The sequence below is a fragment of the Erithacus rubecula genome (genome assembly GCF_903797595.1).
Source record: "Erithacus rubecula genome assembly, chromosome: 1".
In the NCBI taxonomy this organism is placed as follows: Eukaryota; Metazoa; Chordata; class Aves; order Passeriformes; family Muscicapidae; genus Erithacus; species Erithacus rubecula.
This window is the reverse complement of record NC_136658.1, coordinates 55936629-55953019: the sequence shown is the minus strand read 5'-3', so window position 1 is coordinate 55953019 and position 16391 is coordinate 55936629. Positions and strand designations below refer to the sequence as shown.

At 36.5% G+C, this 16391-nt stretch overlaps 1 protein-coding gene across 6 annotated transcripts in view; it reads left to right on the top strand.

Annotated features, from left to right (window-relative positions):
• The window catches only part of SCEL (sciellin), a 60530-nt gene extending 53655 nt beyond the window's left edge, over window positions 1–6875 (top strand). For all 6 annotated transcript variants that reach the window (XM_079311715.1, XM_079311717.1, XM_079311719.1 and 3 more), the window contains 4 exons: window positions 515–589; window positions 1859–1967; window positions 4179–4281; window positions 5294–6875. In XM_079311715.1, the coding sequence (XP_079167841.1) occupies window positions 515–589; window positions 1859–1967; window positions 4179–4281; window positions 5294–5310 (304 nt within the window). In that variant the 3' untranslated portion in view covers window positions 5311–6875. The remainder of the gene's footprint in view (window positions 1–514; window positions 590–1858; window positions 1968–4178; window positions 4282–5293) is intronic.
• The last annotated feature ends 9516 nt before the right edge of the window (window positions 6876–16391 follow it).

Genomic DNA, 16391 nt, shown 5'->3' with positions numbered 1-16391 from the left:
AGGAACAATACAGTTACTGTGGTGAATACAAATCATACACTGGAAAGGCTGCATTATAAAGACCCTCAGTCTAATTCTAGGGACATGTTGTAATTTTGTTTGGCTGCTTGACAGCTTTTTGAGACAAGTAAAAGAAGCAGAGGAAAATGAAAAAATGTGTCTGTCACCATTTTCTGATATGTATCATTTAGGCTGAAATATCAGCACAGAAAAACAAATACCCTTATGAATAATTTTGTTCAATGGGCTTGTGGATTTAATTTTGAAATGCTGAAGAATCATTCAAAAATGCAACAGTCTAAGTATACTATATTACAAATATTACTATATTACTAATTTATACTTTTTATTTTATAAATATTTTTGATGGTTGTGAAAAAGAAAAAGAACTCATTACCAAGTAAGATTCTTTTTACAAGCCTCTTAGTTTATTTTGCATATTATCATCAATGTAGTGAAACATTTAAAATATGTAATACTGTTTAGTGATAACTATGTGCTCTCTGCTTCACAGCAAATCATCACTTGGTGCCTATGAAGAAAATATAACTGGAAATACTATCAAAACTGTTTATTCTACTTCTGATAGGTAAGTGCACATTAATAACATTGTACAGTACCAAAGGACACAGACATTTACATAAGCATTCAAGTCTTCAGACAAAAGAGAGCAGTAGAAGTCACCATCATGAGGCAGCTTTTCATACAAAGGTCTCTTTCAGTGAGATCTTGCCAGCAAATCATTACCACAGTTCAGCAGCCTAATATTATGTTAGGCTTGTCACAGCTGACATTTAAAATATCTATAGAAAGAAGAGCCAATGCCATAAGTGACAGAGTTGGCTTTGTGATTCTGTAGGTTTCTAACTCAGGCAGCCACTTACTCGGCAAAATTTCCTTCTTTTGTGAGAACAGTAATGACCAAACTTATGTACAAGTGTGGAGGAATAGGTTCACATGACAGTGCTGTTGAAAACTATCTTTTCACACCAGTAAGACACTCTCAAATATAAGCAGGGTATTTGCTCAATCTGTAATAACTTACCTCATGGGAAAAAAGAAATTCAACGCGCCCACTATTTGCAATTCAATATGGACAGCCCTACTACCTGGAAATGCCTAATCAGAAAAACTTGTATCCTTTCCAGCATAAGAATAAGGAACTCTGGGGATGACTAAATATTAGTACAGCAGTTTGTCACTGACAGGAAAGGAGCAAAAGCCATTGGTCTTGTAATTCTAAAACAAAACCAACAGTTGTATCCAGACGAAGTACAGAGTGATGTCACATAGGAGTGCAACAAGAACTGAAAAAAATTTTAAAAATATCATTGTCACAAATACCTTGTAGGCCATTGTATATATGTACTCACTATAATTGCTGTGCAGGTATGAGTTCTGTCTGCAGTGCAGAAAGTCAAAAAAGTTTTCAGGCACTTCTGCATTGCAGAGGATTCTGTGAACAAGACTGATAAAATGATGGCAGTTTGAATTCAACTACCAGTTTACTTTTGTGGTTAAAATATTAAAATCATTCCCCTCCACTTATCACTATTTAGTATGCATGTTCTCAGACATTCAGCAGCTTAATTCAGTTCACCAGAGAAGACCATTCTTTCTACCCAGGTATTTTTTGCTACCTGACATTTTTGGTCAGCAATTTGCCCATCACAGGAGCATGTGTATGACACCTGCCAACTGGAATGGAGAGAATACACAAATGACATTTTTCCATTAATGGCCATTGTACAGTACAGAAATGTCTTTCCCATGCAGTGTGCTAACCTTATCAATTTTTCTGCTTGAGATTTCAATGGCAGCTCTTTTTCTGACAGCTGATGTTATATTATATACACAGGAGTATAATTGGAAAAGATATATGTACATACTGCAGGAAGCCCTTGGGCATAGATGCCAAAATGATCTTAGATGCCTTGCAAATTTACTGTCATTCGACTTGCTTCAAGGTAAGATTTCACCTGCTACCAAGAAATACAATTTGACTGTAATACCTGCATTATAGTAATAAGAGATTATTTAGGCCTTAGGCCTTCTCCACCTGTAAGAATAAGATGTTTTAAGATTGGAGGAGATTAATGTAGGAGATACTAATCTTTCTGTTTCCCTCTCTTCCCTACACAATCCCTTCTTTTTTATCTCCCTCACTCCTTCTCCCTCTATTCTCCTTCCCTCTCCTCCCTTGCAATCATAAGCAGGACAAAGGATACAGCTGAATGTATTCTTCGAGTCCAATGCAGCCTTCACTTCAAGTCTGATACAGTCAATTATATCAACTTACACTTTCTTCTTGCAAAATTTTATTCAGTTTTTTTTATGAAGTTTTGTAGATGTTCTTGATTAACATTTAAAATGGTCTTAATTATTAAAAAGTAGGTGTTTTTTTCCTATTCCCATTAAGAATGAAAGCACAGAAGAAATTTCTTTTTGGCTTTTAATTCCAAACTAAGCCTCAGCCAAAAATTTGCAATTAAATTTTTCTCAGGTAGTGCTCAGTCCCATAGTCTGGTTTCTTTCTGCCTCATTTGTTTGATTTCTGCTTACACCTAACATAGAGTTTGTTGTTCTAGCAAACAATACTCAAAATCACTGCATTAGCATAGCTCATATTTCTGCCCAGTCCTGCACAGCTTTTACTTCTGCTTCTGACAGCAATTCTTGTCCCTACTTGCTACATGAAAAGTAACACAAATCAGAATACAGCAGTATGGCTGCACTTCACGTGTATGAAGCTGCATGTGCTTTTTGTTTACTGTGGACTTTCTGAGCTCTGTGAGCACCAGAAAGGCATTTTCTTCCATGGGAACTGCTATGTAATATGTCCTCAATACTACTATTGCAAGTAAATATAAGTTCTGGTCTGCTTCCATTCTTTTTAGACACATCAACCCACATAAAGAAGAATGGGAGTATTAACACACTGGTAGTGGATGAATTATCTGTTAAATATTTATGCTTATTTTTTAAACTATATTTTTTTGTTACCTACTGTCAACCTACCTGGCCAAGAGCATTCAGCTTAATTTTTGTATAGCTACAAACTTATGAAAGCATTGGCAAAAAATGTAAACAATTGATGTTGATCTGTGGTTCATGCTTGTAGTTATGTGTTTAGCTAAGTAGTGCAATTTCTCATAAACAGTATTCAAGTATTCATTTAGCTCCTTACAAATCCCCTGTATCCATTAAAGATTTGCACATAGCTGACAGCAGTACACCATCTTCGTTTCCTTGTAATGGTATATACCAAAGGTACAATAATTACAAACCCCAAATTTTAGATTTATTTTCTCTGTGTAGCTTTAAAGACATGGCCACCCTTTGGCTGATTTAAACAAAGAAATACGAAATCATGTAGACAGCAGATTGTTTTAATAACACCTTAACACTAATGCTGATTTTCACTTATTAGTGGATAAAATATCCAAAGAAACCACAATTTACTATTTTTAATAGATTTAAATAAATAAATAAAATTATCTAGGTATCAAAATCCCAGTTTCTGTATCAAATTACCATGCTTCTTGATGCACTGTGGGTTTTCCTTGTGATCTTCATAAGTCAGCCTCTGTGTCTATTTGTGCATTTTTATATATGAAACATGGTCAAGGCTTCTCTATTGTAAAAAATTAGCTTTTTTGAGACATTTGTGAAAGTAGTGTCCAGATTCTGCAAGAATGGGAGACATAGCTGTTAAGATGAAGTGTCATAAGGTATTTTGAAATGAACAAGTCTAGATCTACTCTGAGTTGGATGATTATGTGTGATCATTCTTACTTTGTTCAGTGAAGAAATAAAGGGATCTCAAAATGGTCATTCATCTTACTTTAGGATAAACCCCTAAGTTAAGACAGAGAAAGTAAAAGTACCCTTTGGAAATATCTGGGGAAAGGACAGGGTTGTTAAGTATAATGAGTATACCTAGGCAACCAGTTGAGACACTGATATCTGATTTTTAGATGTTTGAAGGTGAAACAGTCAGATATCTAACTTCCTGTTGTCTAAAACTATTATTCTAGTGTTCAGTTTTTATGTTGCAGTAATAATAACTCCTATTCTGGTCTGGGATTGCTTGTTTCCTAAAGGAAAGCATGCTCCTAAGAATAATAGAGAAATATTTCATTTTAATTTGTCTTCCTTCTTTGGCTGGTACGTTGAAGTGTGAAGTATGTAAAAGACCTCTGGAAGATCTAAAAGCAGGAGACAGCATTTGGATTTACAAACAAACTGTGCACTGTGAGCCTTGCTATTCCAAAGTTAAAGGTAAGGCATAAGACATATACTGAACATGGGAAAAACCATTTAGTGAACTTCATTCAAAAGACTTCAATATATGACAGCACAGCTGTTGCTTTTGCTCATGCTTTTCAAAGCATCTACTTCAGTAAGTCTGGGATAATATCCAACCCCAGGTTCTAAACACAATTATTCTGTATCTGTGAGGGAGATTTTGGTCACACTGCAAGTTCATCTCTTCAGGTCTCTCTGCAGAGTTGTACCTGTGCAATCAATAAAGACACCTCAAAGGAGGCAATGACACCTTGCCCTGGAAGTGAGAATAAATTGCAAGGCCATCTGAGAATCAGATTGTTCTACTGAAACAAATAAGTCAGGGTGCAGAGGTATTTTCATGTAGTGGAGTAATTGTGACCAGCAGAAAGAAGACACAAAAATCTATGAAATTATAATGAAAATATTACACTGTGATTATGATTCTTACCTTTGTGAGGAGCAAAGTGAGTAAAAAAATGTGCAAGGCAGGGTCAAATGAACATTTTGTTTTATTAATTTTTCTAGAAGTTGCTAGATTTTAAGTCTTCTCTCTCTTCATGGCAATTTTCACAATACTATAAATCAATACCTCTGTACCAAATTAAGACAGAGATGTAATTATATACTCTGACAAGCTGGTTTTCAACTATGTAATTCTGAGATAAGATCATGCTAATTAAAATTATATTAAAATTTTGTTGTCTTAAAATACTTTCGTTGTTAACTCATTGCAAAATCTTATGAGAATGGGAATTTTGCAAACAATCCAATTAGAAAATTAATCAACAGTAATAATAGTTATAAAACTATAGAAAGACATACCAAGGGTCTCTATATTAAATGCAATAAATTGTCCTATTTCATCAAGTTACAAGACAGACAATTAGACTTCAGTAGACATTCTAAAAAATAAAAAAAAAAGAAAAATCTGAAGTTTTCTTGCAGGACATTTAGAGTGCATTGCTTTGCTTGGCACCTCTGACCAATCTTTTTTCTCTTGCAGAAAAATGGATCTACTAATTCTGACATACAGAACATACGATGAAGTTACTATTGTTTAAGTGCATTGGCCTGTTAATTCACTGTGGGAAATTATACATTTTTACTGCTGGGAATTCTCTGAATGAAGTCTTACTGCATGGTTTTCAAATGAATTAATTTAATGAGAATTTAGATGCATTTTCATACACACATTGCAGGAAGCAAAACTAGATATTGGTCAATATATTTATCAGATCTGTGATGTCACTAAGTTGTACATAAAATCAGTGATAATTTATTGAAATTTTCTGAATGTCCTACACATTTGTTTTGAAGGGGCTGTATTACCTTTTCTTCCAATATATATATCTGTTTACTTCATATAGCATGAATGGGATTCACCTCATCAAGATTAGCCATTTAGAAGCCAGCTATTCAGTTTAAACTACTGCTTTTATGCATACTGGACATTCAAGGGGAGACATCAACTTCCAGAGAAAGGTTCTTCCCAATTAACATAAATGATAAATTTGAGATGGAACAACTCATCTTTGGAAAATGCATCTCTACAACAGCAGAAGGATCCTAGACAAATATTCTAGATGGTTTTAAGTCAAACTACCCCACTCCATGTTTGTAAGTCTGGTAACTATTTAATTGCCATTTTTTAAAGAAGTGGACACTACACAGTTGCTATGAAACAATGAACTACCTACTTTGCATGATATTATGTTGTTGCATTTATACTTCCTACTTCATTAAATTGACTATCTAAACACTTTGGATGGATTAATCTCATGTAAATTTATACATCTACAGTGTAGACTTCTGTTTCTGAGTTACTTGATCTATCTTATATAGAGAAGCAGACATTTTTAGGAAGCAATTCAATTGGTCAGCTGCAAACATCTATTTTACTGTGATGTTAACCAATGTACATCTCACTTCCATGGCTTGCAAAGGAACCTGGAATGAACAGCTCAGATTTCTAGACCTCTCCACTATATCAGTTACACTTCTTTGAGATTACAGTGAAAGAAATTTTTTTTCCTTTTGGAGAGTGTATGTTTATACAAGTATAGAAACTAAAAGAAGAATTCATGTTTTGTTATAATATATTGCCTAAAATAATCAATAGTTCAGTAGCTTACTGGACAGACAAAGGTATTGACCACTAGTCTCTGTCATGAGATGCTTTAGATTATGGCTATTCAGAACTGATTTTTCAGCCGTACATCTCAGTTTAAAAGGACTTCCTGAATATGACCATGGCAGAGTTAGTGTTTGGAGGCTGCTGGACCTAGGCAAGAGCTTAAAAGCATGCAAAGTATTAAAGCCATAGGCTAATAATAGGCTGGTGAGTGTCTGTCCCAGTCAAACTCTCTCTCCTTGACTGCACATTTCATAGGGGAGGCAGGAGCTATGGATGTCTGTGTAATTTAAACCACTGGGCCTGCAGCTGAGTAAGGATGTTGGCTGGCTTAAAGGATGTTCAGACTGATTATGTAATGGAGACATGAGACAGTAGATATTTTGTTTTGTTCATTTTATAAATATCTTACTAATTAATATCAGTAACTCTAATAAATCTTTAATTATTGATATTTTTTCTGGTGTGTGTCTCTTGCTGGTGATATATCTTAGTTAAACTATAATTGTTAAAACTCTGTGCTTTACCAGAAAACAATAATTTTCACAGTGGGGTGAAAATAGTGGCAAAATTTTAATGTCACAAATTTGGTGCTGTTGAGAGACCAACACTTATTGCTGAAGCCCAGTTACAATGGAAGATGTTAGACATTCATTTGAGCCAGCACATTAGAATCTAGGACTTCCTAGTGTTTGAAGGGATGAAAGATTTTAGTTCACACCCCCAGAGACCAAGAGCTCTGGATGAAAATGTCTGCTACTTAAATGCTCTCTGACAGAGAAGTAGCAAAAAGAAACAATAAATAGTAATTCTGTGCTCATTAAGTCATCCTCACTGAACAGCCCTGCTAATTTTGCCATGTGTTTTTTTTTGTTATTTTTTATTATATGTTGTAAGTCGGCTAAGAAGAAACACCAAGTTTGTGATTTACCATATAAAATCTGGCAAAGCAGTACTCATTAAGAAAAATCATATTAACATCTCAATACCAATGTATCAAAACTTAAATGTTTTTGTCCTTTTTCCATATGATTAGCCTGTAATGCTTCATTTCTTTTTGACTAGTCCTTCCACGAAACAATCTGAATGAAGAGTTTGCTGGCAGCTGTTTTAATGAACGTGTTATCTTCAATAATGCATTAAATTAGAATGAAAAGCTGTATTGAGACATGATGTACTAAATTATGTGCGGGTTTGTGATTCATCAGGCCCATTTTTTTTCAGTGTGCAATGGATACTTTATTTTACAAAGCTGGGGCATTGCTCTGTGGGGAGGGGCAATCAAGCAATCAGAGGAAAGGAGTGAAATAATGCATATAATGCATATTGATGCATTTAAATATGTTGATTGCTGATATTTACAAGAACAAGGAATGTCATAAGAACATCTTTACTGTGTTAATATATTCTGTTGTATCCTGTGTGGGTTCCAACAGAATGCTCAGCCTGAGCATCCCTCCCTGTCAGTGCTTGGTACAATGACAAAACATTTGTAATGCTGTCCCCTCATCCTCTTCCTCTTGAAATAAAGATTCATGTCAGTTTGACAAGACAATCCCCATGTTACTTCACAGAGTCTCCTTAGCTAGGCTTGTAAAGAACATAAATTGGATCTTGCATTTATTCCATAGGTCACCTCTCTTCCTCGCTTCTTTGTATAGGGATGTGTGTAGTGTTGGGATAGCTTCAGGTGTTCAGTTTATTTACTCACAATAAGGCCAGAACTCTGCTACTCTGCTTGCCTTCCTTGATATTTGATATTTTAACATAACTTCATTGTTTAGAATGAAAAGTACCCACTTTCTTTGTTGGTTTTACTCTCTGATCATACTTGCACCTTGTTCATTGTAGCTACTCTTGTTACAACAGGAGGTGGTTTCAGCTTTTCAGTTTATGATAGACTACAAGGGAGAAATTCCTCCTTTTTTTCCTTCTGCTGCACCACAACACCTCATTTTTCTTCACAGCAGCAGAGAGATCCATCATTCCACAAAGAAAAAGGATAAAGAAACTAAATACTTGGGTAGGTTTGATGTGCTGAAGTCTGAAATTGTTGACAAAAATAGATCTGTTTGGCTGCTTAATTGATGCAGAATATCTGAGTTCTTAAACTGATAAAGTCTTTATTTGACTTCAAAGGCCTCCTGTTTTGTGCTTTGCCTGGTCTGAGCAACAAAACTCTAATATCCTCTATCAGTACAACTAGGACTTATAAACATTCCTTGAATTTCACAGAGAAGAATCTGCAAGTGTTCTCAAATATGTTTGGCACAATCTGCTAAATCTGCTAAAATAAGACCTTCTTGAACATCTCAATAACTACCATCTTTTAAAAACATAGAGAGGGTGCACTCTGAACAGGTGAACTGGGCCTAAAAAATGGGAGTGCCAAGTTCAATGTCTCCCTCAACACACCTAAGCAGGCTGTGTGACACTCTGGAACAGCTGGGTGTGTGGAATAAACAAGATGTTCCTGGTAGTCTTTTTGCCACATTCCCTGCCCAGTGCAGGCTGGATCCTTATGGCCTGTGTTCCACTGGATAGCCACACTACTTGCACGTTCATTGTATGCTTATTGATAACTCAGGAACGACTCCTGAACAAAAAATACATTGTCTTGGGAGCAAAGACCAAATCTTCATCCAAGTGGTCTAACAGTGTGAATGATTAGAGGAGTAGTCTACAATCAGATTTGGCTTGAGTAGGACAGTGAGAGAGTGAAATTTTGAGGGGTTTAATCTGAAGACTATGACAAATACATCTTCATATGATAATCTCTTCTAAGCCTTAGTATCTTTGTCTTTCCAGCCTCTGAACCCTTTTGGATAGGAACTCTCTCCAGTTTGTGCTGTGTCCAGCACAGCAGTGGCCTCTGGGTGGTACTGCTGCACCTGTATGAATGACCCAAGAAAAATTCAGTTTACCTCCCTTTCCAAGCAAGCTGCTTGGAAATGGAGTATCTTTTTGTGGGGTTTTATAACTGTGTCAGTTATAAATTGACAGCTACATCCTTGTAGCCGGTGCCAGGACTTAAAAGTGACTGGTTTGGTCCTGTTAGAATCCGTATCTGAATATAATCATGCCAAAAGCACTTGTCTGAGTTTTGGCATTGCTGTGCAGTCATCAGACATCTGTTTAGGGAGCTTAGACAGCTACTGTGGTCAAAACAATTGGCAGCCAACATTTTAAAACTATCAACTCAGGAAAAAAAGAAGACGCACACAGTCAATCCTGGAAAGAAAGGACAAACTTCTTCTGGCATTCAAGCCGTATTTCCACATGTTTAAATACTAAAAGAAGCAAAAAAGGGAGAAAATATTACGAAAAAGATGAAAGTATTATGCAAATAAGTCAATTAGGGAATTTTACTAGTACTAATGTTGTTGTAAATAATGGTGCCATTGAAATTAATAGTCAAACTTGACTGTAAAATTAATATTCCAGAAAACATTGGTCTGTTTTCATATCTTCCGGTTCCTCCAGGGAGTTTCCACCCACAAAACTTTGAATTATATTATCCCTGTATGTAGTTCAAATCTTGGAATTAAGAATGAGAATCCAACTAACCATATTTGCAGCACTGTAATTTCAAATAGCCAAATACTTAAACAATATTTGGGAAATTTACAGAAGTATGGCACTGATAATGCGTTTGAATGCTGTTTTTAGCTGCTTTCACAGTTGATAATGCACTTGAGCATTGACTTTATCCATTTTCCCAAGTGACATATGTGAAAATAACAGCAAAGCCTTTTGAACAAAACACCAGTTTTCTCACAGCAAAGTTCTGTCTGGGAGCAAGCATACCAGCTCTCACATGACTGACATCTGTGGAAAGCTGAAGGAGGAAAGCTGGGAAGGAGCATATTTTTTCTGTTACTTCCATACTAGTGACAGACATCCCAGATACCCAGTCAGAGAGGGGCACATGCTTTGATAACTGTTTCTGGGTTTTAATTTGGAGATCACCAGGACTGTTTAAAAACTTCCCTGCCTTGTAATTCAGAATCTGAATCTCCTCGGTAGAAATATAAACAAAACAGGCAGTGAACATAGCAGGGACTTGGCTTCTCATAATGAAATTGGAACAAACATAAGGAAAAGATCAAGCTAAGAATAATACATATTTTGTAATACCACCCTTCATCAATCCAGTGAATGTACCAAGAAATACCTTTGCTATACTGTATTTCTTTTATTTCCAGATTGTCTCAGAAAGGGCTGATTTTAGACCAGCTCTCTCTCAGCCCTGGAAGTGTGTCCAGCACTGACTGCACACCTCCAGGATGGACAAAAGGGACCCAGAAGGAGTAAGACTGATAGATCCATCACCACCTGTGATAGATCTATCATTACCCAAACCCAGGAGTTCTGGCACGGCAGAAGGAAGAGCAAGGGGTTTTATGCCAGTCTAGTGATGTTGCAGGAAAGATCTCGAGTACTCTGCAAAGTTACACAGTTTATGGAACAGTGGGTCCAGAAAAAACAGTTTGTATGTAAGTTTTCTAACTGTACCTAAATCACCTCTAGGTATTTTTGCCATTTTATTGCATCTTTTGTGATTAAGTGGGTAATAGATAGTGCAAGGACAAGTTTTTACACACAAGTTTTTACATGCTATTTTGCAGGCTTTTCTTTTCTATCCCATCTGACAGTTAAAAACAAATGACAAAAAATTACGTGGGCTTTTCTGGGTATTCAGCAAAAATTCTTGCTTGACGAAACTAAACCTGGATGAAAATTCAGGTACTTAGTTTTTTAAACCATTCCCTATCTGAAAAGCTAATATACCTACTTTCACACAAGAAAAGCCTTTCAAGCAACTGCAAATTTTCCATGCTCTTTTGACATGGTGCCACTCAGATGTGCCTTCTCAAACACAATTACTGCTGGACTGAGCAGTTTTTGTATTATTTAATTTTTTCCTACATACATCACATAACCAATGCTAAGTATATTGCTGTTTATTTTTTTAAGAAGATAATTTCTAAACCACATAGTAGCACCATAAAGCCTTGAGTCTGTTGTCCTACACTTACTAACATTTTGCCAAATGTAAAAATCACTTACGTATCCACAATGGACTTGCTAACATGGATACTATTTTTTCCCACTTTTTTGAAAGTTGATGAATTTATTGAATCTCTTTCCCCAACTACATACAAATGGACAAAAGTGAAGATGACAGAAGATTAATAAAAGGAAAAAAAAAAAAAAAGAAAAAGCATAATGAGGATTAGATTCGGAATAATTATGTTACCAGGAAATAAAGCATTTTTCCTAAATCAACTGTCATTCTTCTCTGAAGATAAGTCAAGCTGAAATATGGAGTCTTGGCAGTAGGTGTTTCATGGATTTTTTGCCTCCTGGAGAGAAGCTGTATTTCTGTCATTGTGATCTTCAGCACTTCACACTCAAACAGTGTTTCAAAAAGTTTACTTTTAAATTATCAGCTCATTTATTAACAACCTTGAACACCACACCCCCCCCCTCAACTTTCTCTTTCTTATTCATCAGTGGTAAACAAAATTATACTCTCCAATATACTTGTATACTTGAGATAATGTAAATATTCAAACTTCTTTGAAAGTCTAATTAGTCTTTGTTATCGATGAAGATCATTACAAAGAAACCCATCCTGATTTCCAAGATTCAGGATGATGCTTTCAGTTTATAATAAACAGAAGGGATGGGAAGGGGAGGAGGGGGCTCTAAATCATTTGAAAGTCAGAGTGGTAACAATCAAAAAACAACCTCTTGAACAAGAGCTGTCATGGATAATTCCGTCTAGATGGATCTACAAACTAGCAGACTCTGACCTTAATTCACAGACAGTATCTTTGGATATCATAATCTCTGGAGCAATTTGAGCTCACTGAAATGATGCAGTTTTGCATTTGTTCTTATATTAAATCCATTCTAATGGCGATTACAATGTACTTCAATTTAATATTAATTAAATAAGGAAAAAGCCCGAAGGAACCATGGTAGTTCAGAGAGGGAAACAGTATAAAAAAGGAGAAACTCAATTAGCACGTAATTAGCAACAGTTAGGAAGTCAAAATGTTTGAAGAAAACCTGAGAATGAAGAATCCCTGCTGCAACTTCAGGAAAATGTTTAATTGCTCAAATAGTGCAGAATAAATGTATAAATTTAACAATAACAAATTGCCAGGTATAGGTAGCATCTATGCAAAACCTCTATGGCAGCTCATGTGCGACATTGTTGAAGTTCTGACAAACATTGACCCCACTGTTCAAAGCGGGCTTGGTGCCAAACAAATCAGAAGCATCAGCTTGGACATCAGCCTTGAAAAAACACGGAAACTGCTCTGGGGAAATACATTTCATTTAGTCTTAATTTTCTATCAAGCCAATTTGTACAAATTGGAACGAATAACAGAATACAGAAGCATCTGGATATGTATGGTATACTGGAGGAGAGTCCGCACAGGTTTTTTTAAAGCAGGGCATTCTAATGAATACATGAGTATTTCTGAAGTAACCAATATGCTTTTGGTTAAGCTGATTTCTTTGACTGAGAACATTGGGCTTTGTAAGAAAACATGGAGTGAGAACAGAAAGAAAACAATGCGTTAGAAAATTCCGTTTTCATTATGGAGTGAGACAGGAAACAATGGGAGGTTTGGTCTGGCTTCCGTGGGGATAAGGCTAGATAAATTAGGGCTTGTCAGCTGGGAAGAGAAGTATCTAAATTTTATATAGTCATGAATGACAAAGAGAAGCTGAATAGAGAATGATTAATCATTCTGCCTTTCTCAGAAAACCAGAACTAAGGGGCACCCAATCAAATTACTAAGCAGCAGATTTAAAGTAGATAATAAGAAGTAGTTTTTCTAACAATACATTATTAAATTGCAGCTCTAATTGCCACAGCGGGTTGTAGAGCTCTAATGTTTAAATGGCTTAAAAATGGGTCTCAACAAATGGAATATTATTACACATTGGTTGCTATCAAAATTAAATGATCCAGATGTCCTGATTCAACGACTTCTGAAAGAGGGAATATATCCCTCAATATTTTTCTCGTTTCTGAGATATTTTCCTTACAAAGCTACTATCAGCCCTTGCTAAAGGGAGAATACTGGATAGGATGGACTTCTGCTGGCATGAAAGTGGCTCTATTTTTATAAAACTACTTTCACAGTCATTTTTCAGACTGAAACCGCAATTTGAAATAATCTCACGAGACTTGAGAGTTTACTGTCCATGCTCTGACCTTATTGTTAAACATCTTTTGTATAGCCCAGACTGGATTACAGCAATTAATTCTTTACTGGCTTGCCTGAAAGGCAGACCCAGCCTGCAGCTATTGCAGCATAAAGCAACAAGCTTATTACCAGAGAAGAGCAGATGGGATTTGCGGACTTCCTGCTTCTTTGTTCTCTGCATTGACAGTCTATTACTAACTACACTGATTCAGAAATTCCTGCTATAGGACACTGTGTAAGCAGCATCCTATAGAAGATACCTACTGATTTAGGGCATGTAATTTCTCGAGTCCAAGAGTAACAGGTTTCATGGGCCCATTAGGATATTTGGGGGTGGTGCTAGACACATTTTATCAATGCCTTAAAAAAAGAATGGAACCATCAAGTCCTCAGTGTGGTTTGTAAAGTGCTGATGAAGTTCTGGGTTGATCAAACTCATCAGCTATTGCTGGCATACTGAATGGAACTCATTAACAATTTATTAGTAATGTCAATATTGGGAGGAGAGCAATTTATGTTTAAAAACCCAAACAATTAGGTTAACTATTTAAATGACTAAGACATTCAAATCATCTTTGCAGTATTCAAACAGACCAACCTGAAACCACAGGATAGTGCACTCATCAACATGCATTCTACCTGCCAGCACCTCTGTGTGAAGCACAACAAATACAACACAGTGAAATGCATTTCTATCCTTTACTAAATCCACTTATACAGGAAACACCTGGAAAACACAGTCTCTCTCACACTGACTGTGAGCATGGTAGCTGAAATATGCACAACTCTAAGCTGCTTTCTACCTATACTACTGGGTATCTCACTTAACAACTTCCAGTCAAGGAAGAGCCAATCTCTGGACCATTTTCTTGGTGATGTGATGTCTATAACCAATGCATCTGTCTTGAAAAGATGTATTTGTACCCATGCTAGAGCACGACACTGTGTCCTAAGCTTTTTCTCTTTGGCAACTGAGTTCTGAAATGGATACCTGCATGCAACACTTGTATAGATGGAACAGTAGAGGGCATTTGAAAATTTTCAACTACTTTTACTCATAACTGAGGGCAAGCATTCCCATAGTGACTTTAAGTTCATGCGCTATATGCTCTACTCTGTCTTCAAACATATCTCCTGATCTATCTCCAAACTGGTGTCTGCATCAAGATATTTTTAGTGATACAATATCCAGACCACATTGCCTTGTTCCTGTTCTGACAACTGAAAACTTCTTTTCAGGGTTTTTTTGCTGGTCCACTAAAAGACTTTGCATCCTTGGTTCAAATTAAAAAAAAAAAAAAAAAATCCTCCATTTTGAATTTTTTTTACAGAATCATCAAGGTTGGAAGAGACCTTCAAGATCATATAGCCCAACCACCAACCTGGCACCACTATAATCACCCCTAAACCATATCCCCAACTGTCACATCCAGACAACTCTGGAATGCTTCCAGGTTCCACCACCAATGTGGACAACATATTGCAATGCCTAACTATTCTTTCAGTGAAAAAAAAGTTATGATATATAACTGAACCTCTACTGCCTTGTTGCATCCTCCAGCACTGATATAAACTTCTTCTTCGTTTTTTTTTTTCATTGTACACTAGTGATGCATAATAAACTCAATATTACATATGCTGCCAGTTCATCTTTTTATATAATTTTACAATCTTACTGGATTAATAATGCATTTCTAAAAATTAAGACTAGTACCATTATTAGTGAAACAAACTGAGAAATACACATTTTGCCTGAGACTAAACACGTAAAAGCTCCTTCTGCTTCTGGGAATAAAGATTACAGCATCTGTAGCAGTGAAAACTGGATTCTGTTACTCCTTCTAATAAAATATGGCAGAATTGGGGCCACATGGTTTTTATACTCTCAATATTTCCCACTTCTTTCTTCCAAAGGGACAGAGAGAAGATGCAACCAAAGTTTTGGGTCAAGTGCTATCTGGTTGCAAACACTGGGGGCTGTATTTACTCTCTTCACTGGTAGAAGTTGTATCATATGGAAGTCAATGCTTTGTGCTCCACTCTAGCTTCCTTTCTAGTCATTCTGACAGGACTGGTTGTTATTATCTATACTGCAGAGTGCTAAACAATAGCGCTCTTGTCCTGTGCACATGCAGAAGAAAGCTTCCAGAATAAACAAAAGAGACAAATTGTGACAGGTTGGATGATTTCAAAGTTGACTTATGCCCTGAACAGAGAATCAATGACTGTTCCTCCTTACACTAGGAATCTGAGACAGCAACAAAGCAGAGTGAAGGCAGCAGTGGCTGATAGTACTACTGCTCTGCCAAATCGGATGGTCAAGAATTGAGTAGTAATTGACCAACAGCTATTTTTAGCGGGTAGCTGAGCAACTTACAACCCTTAGACTCACAGAATCAATTAGGCTGGCAAAGACATCAAAAATCACCGAGTCTGTTAACCCAGGCTCTGCCAGCACTGCCAACGCGTCGCTAAACCATCCCCAAGTGCCACATCTTTTAAATACCTGCAGGATGGTGACTCAACCACTTCCCTGGGCACTTTGTTCTAATGCTTGATAACACTTCTGGTGAAGAAATATTTTTAAGTATCTACTCTAAACCTGCCCTGACTTCATGAGATTTGTTCCTGACTTCGTATCGGAGCCGTAAGAGACTTAGGACTGTGACTTAGAAGGTTGTCCCCAAAGCTGTAGCCAGAGGTGATGAACTGAGGGAGGGATGTGTGATGACTGAGCC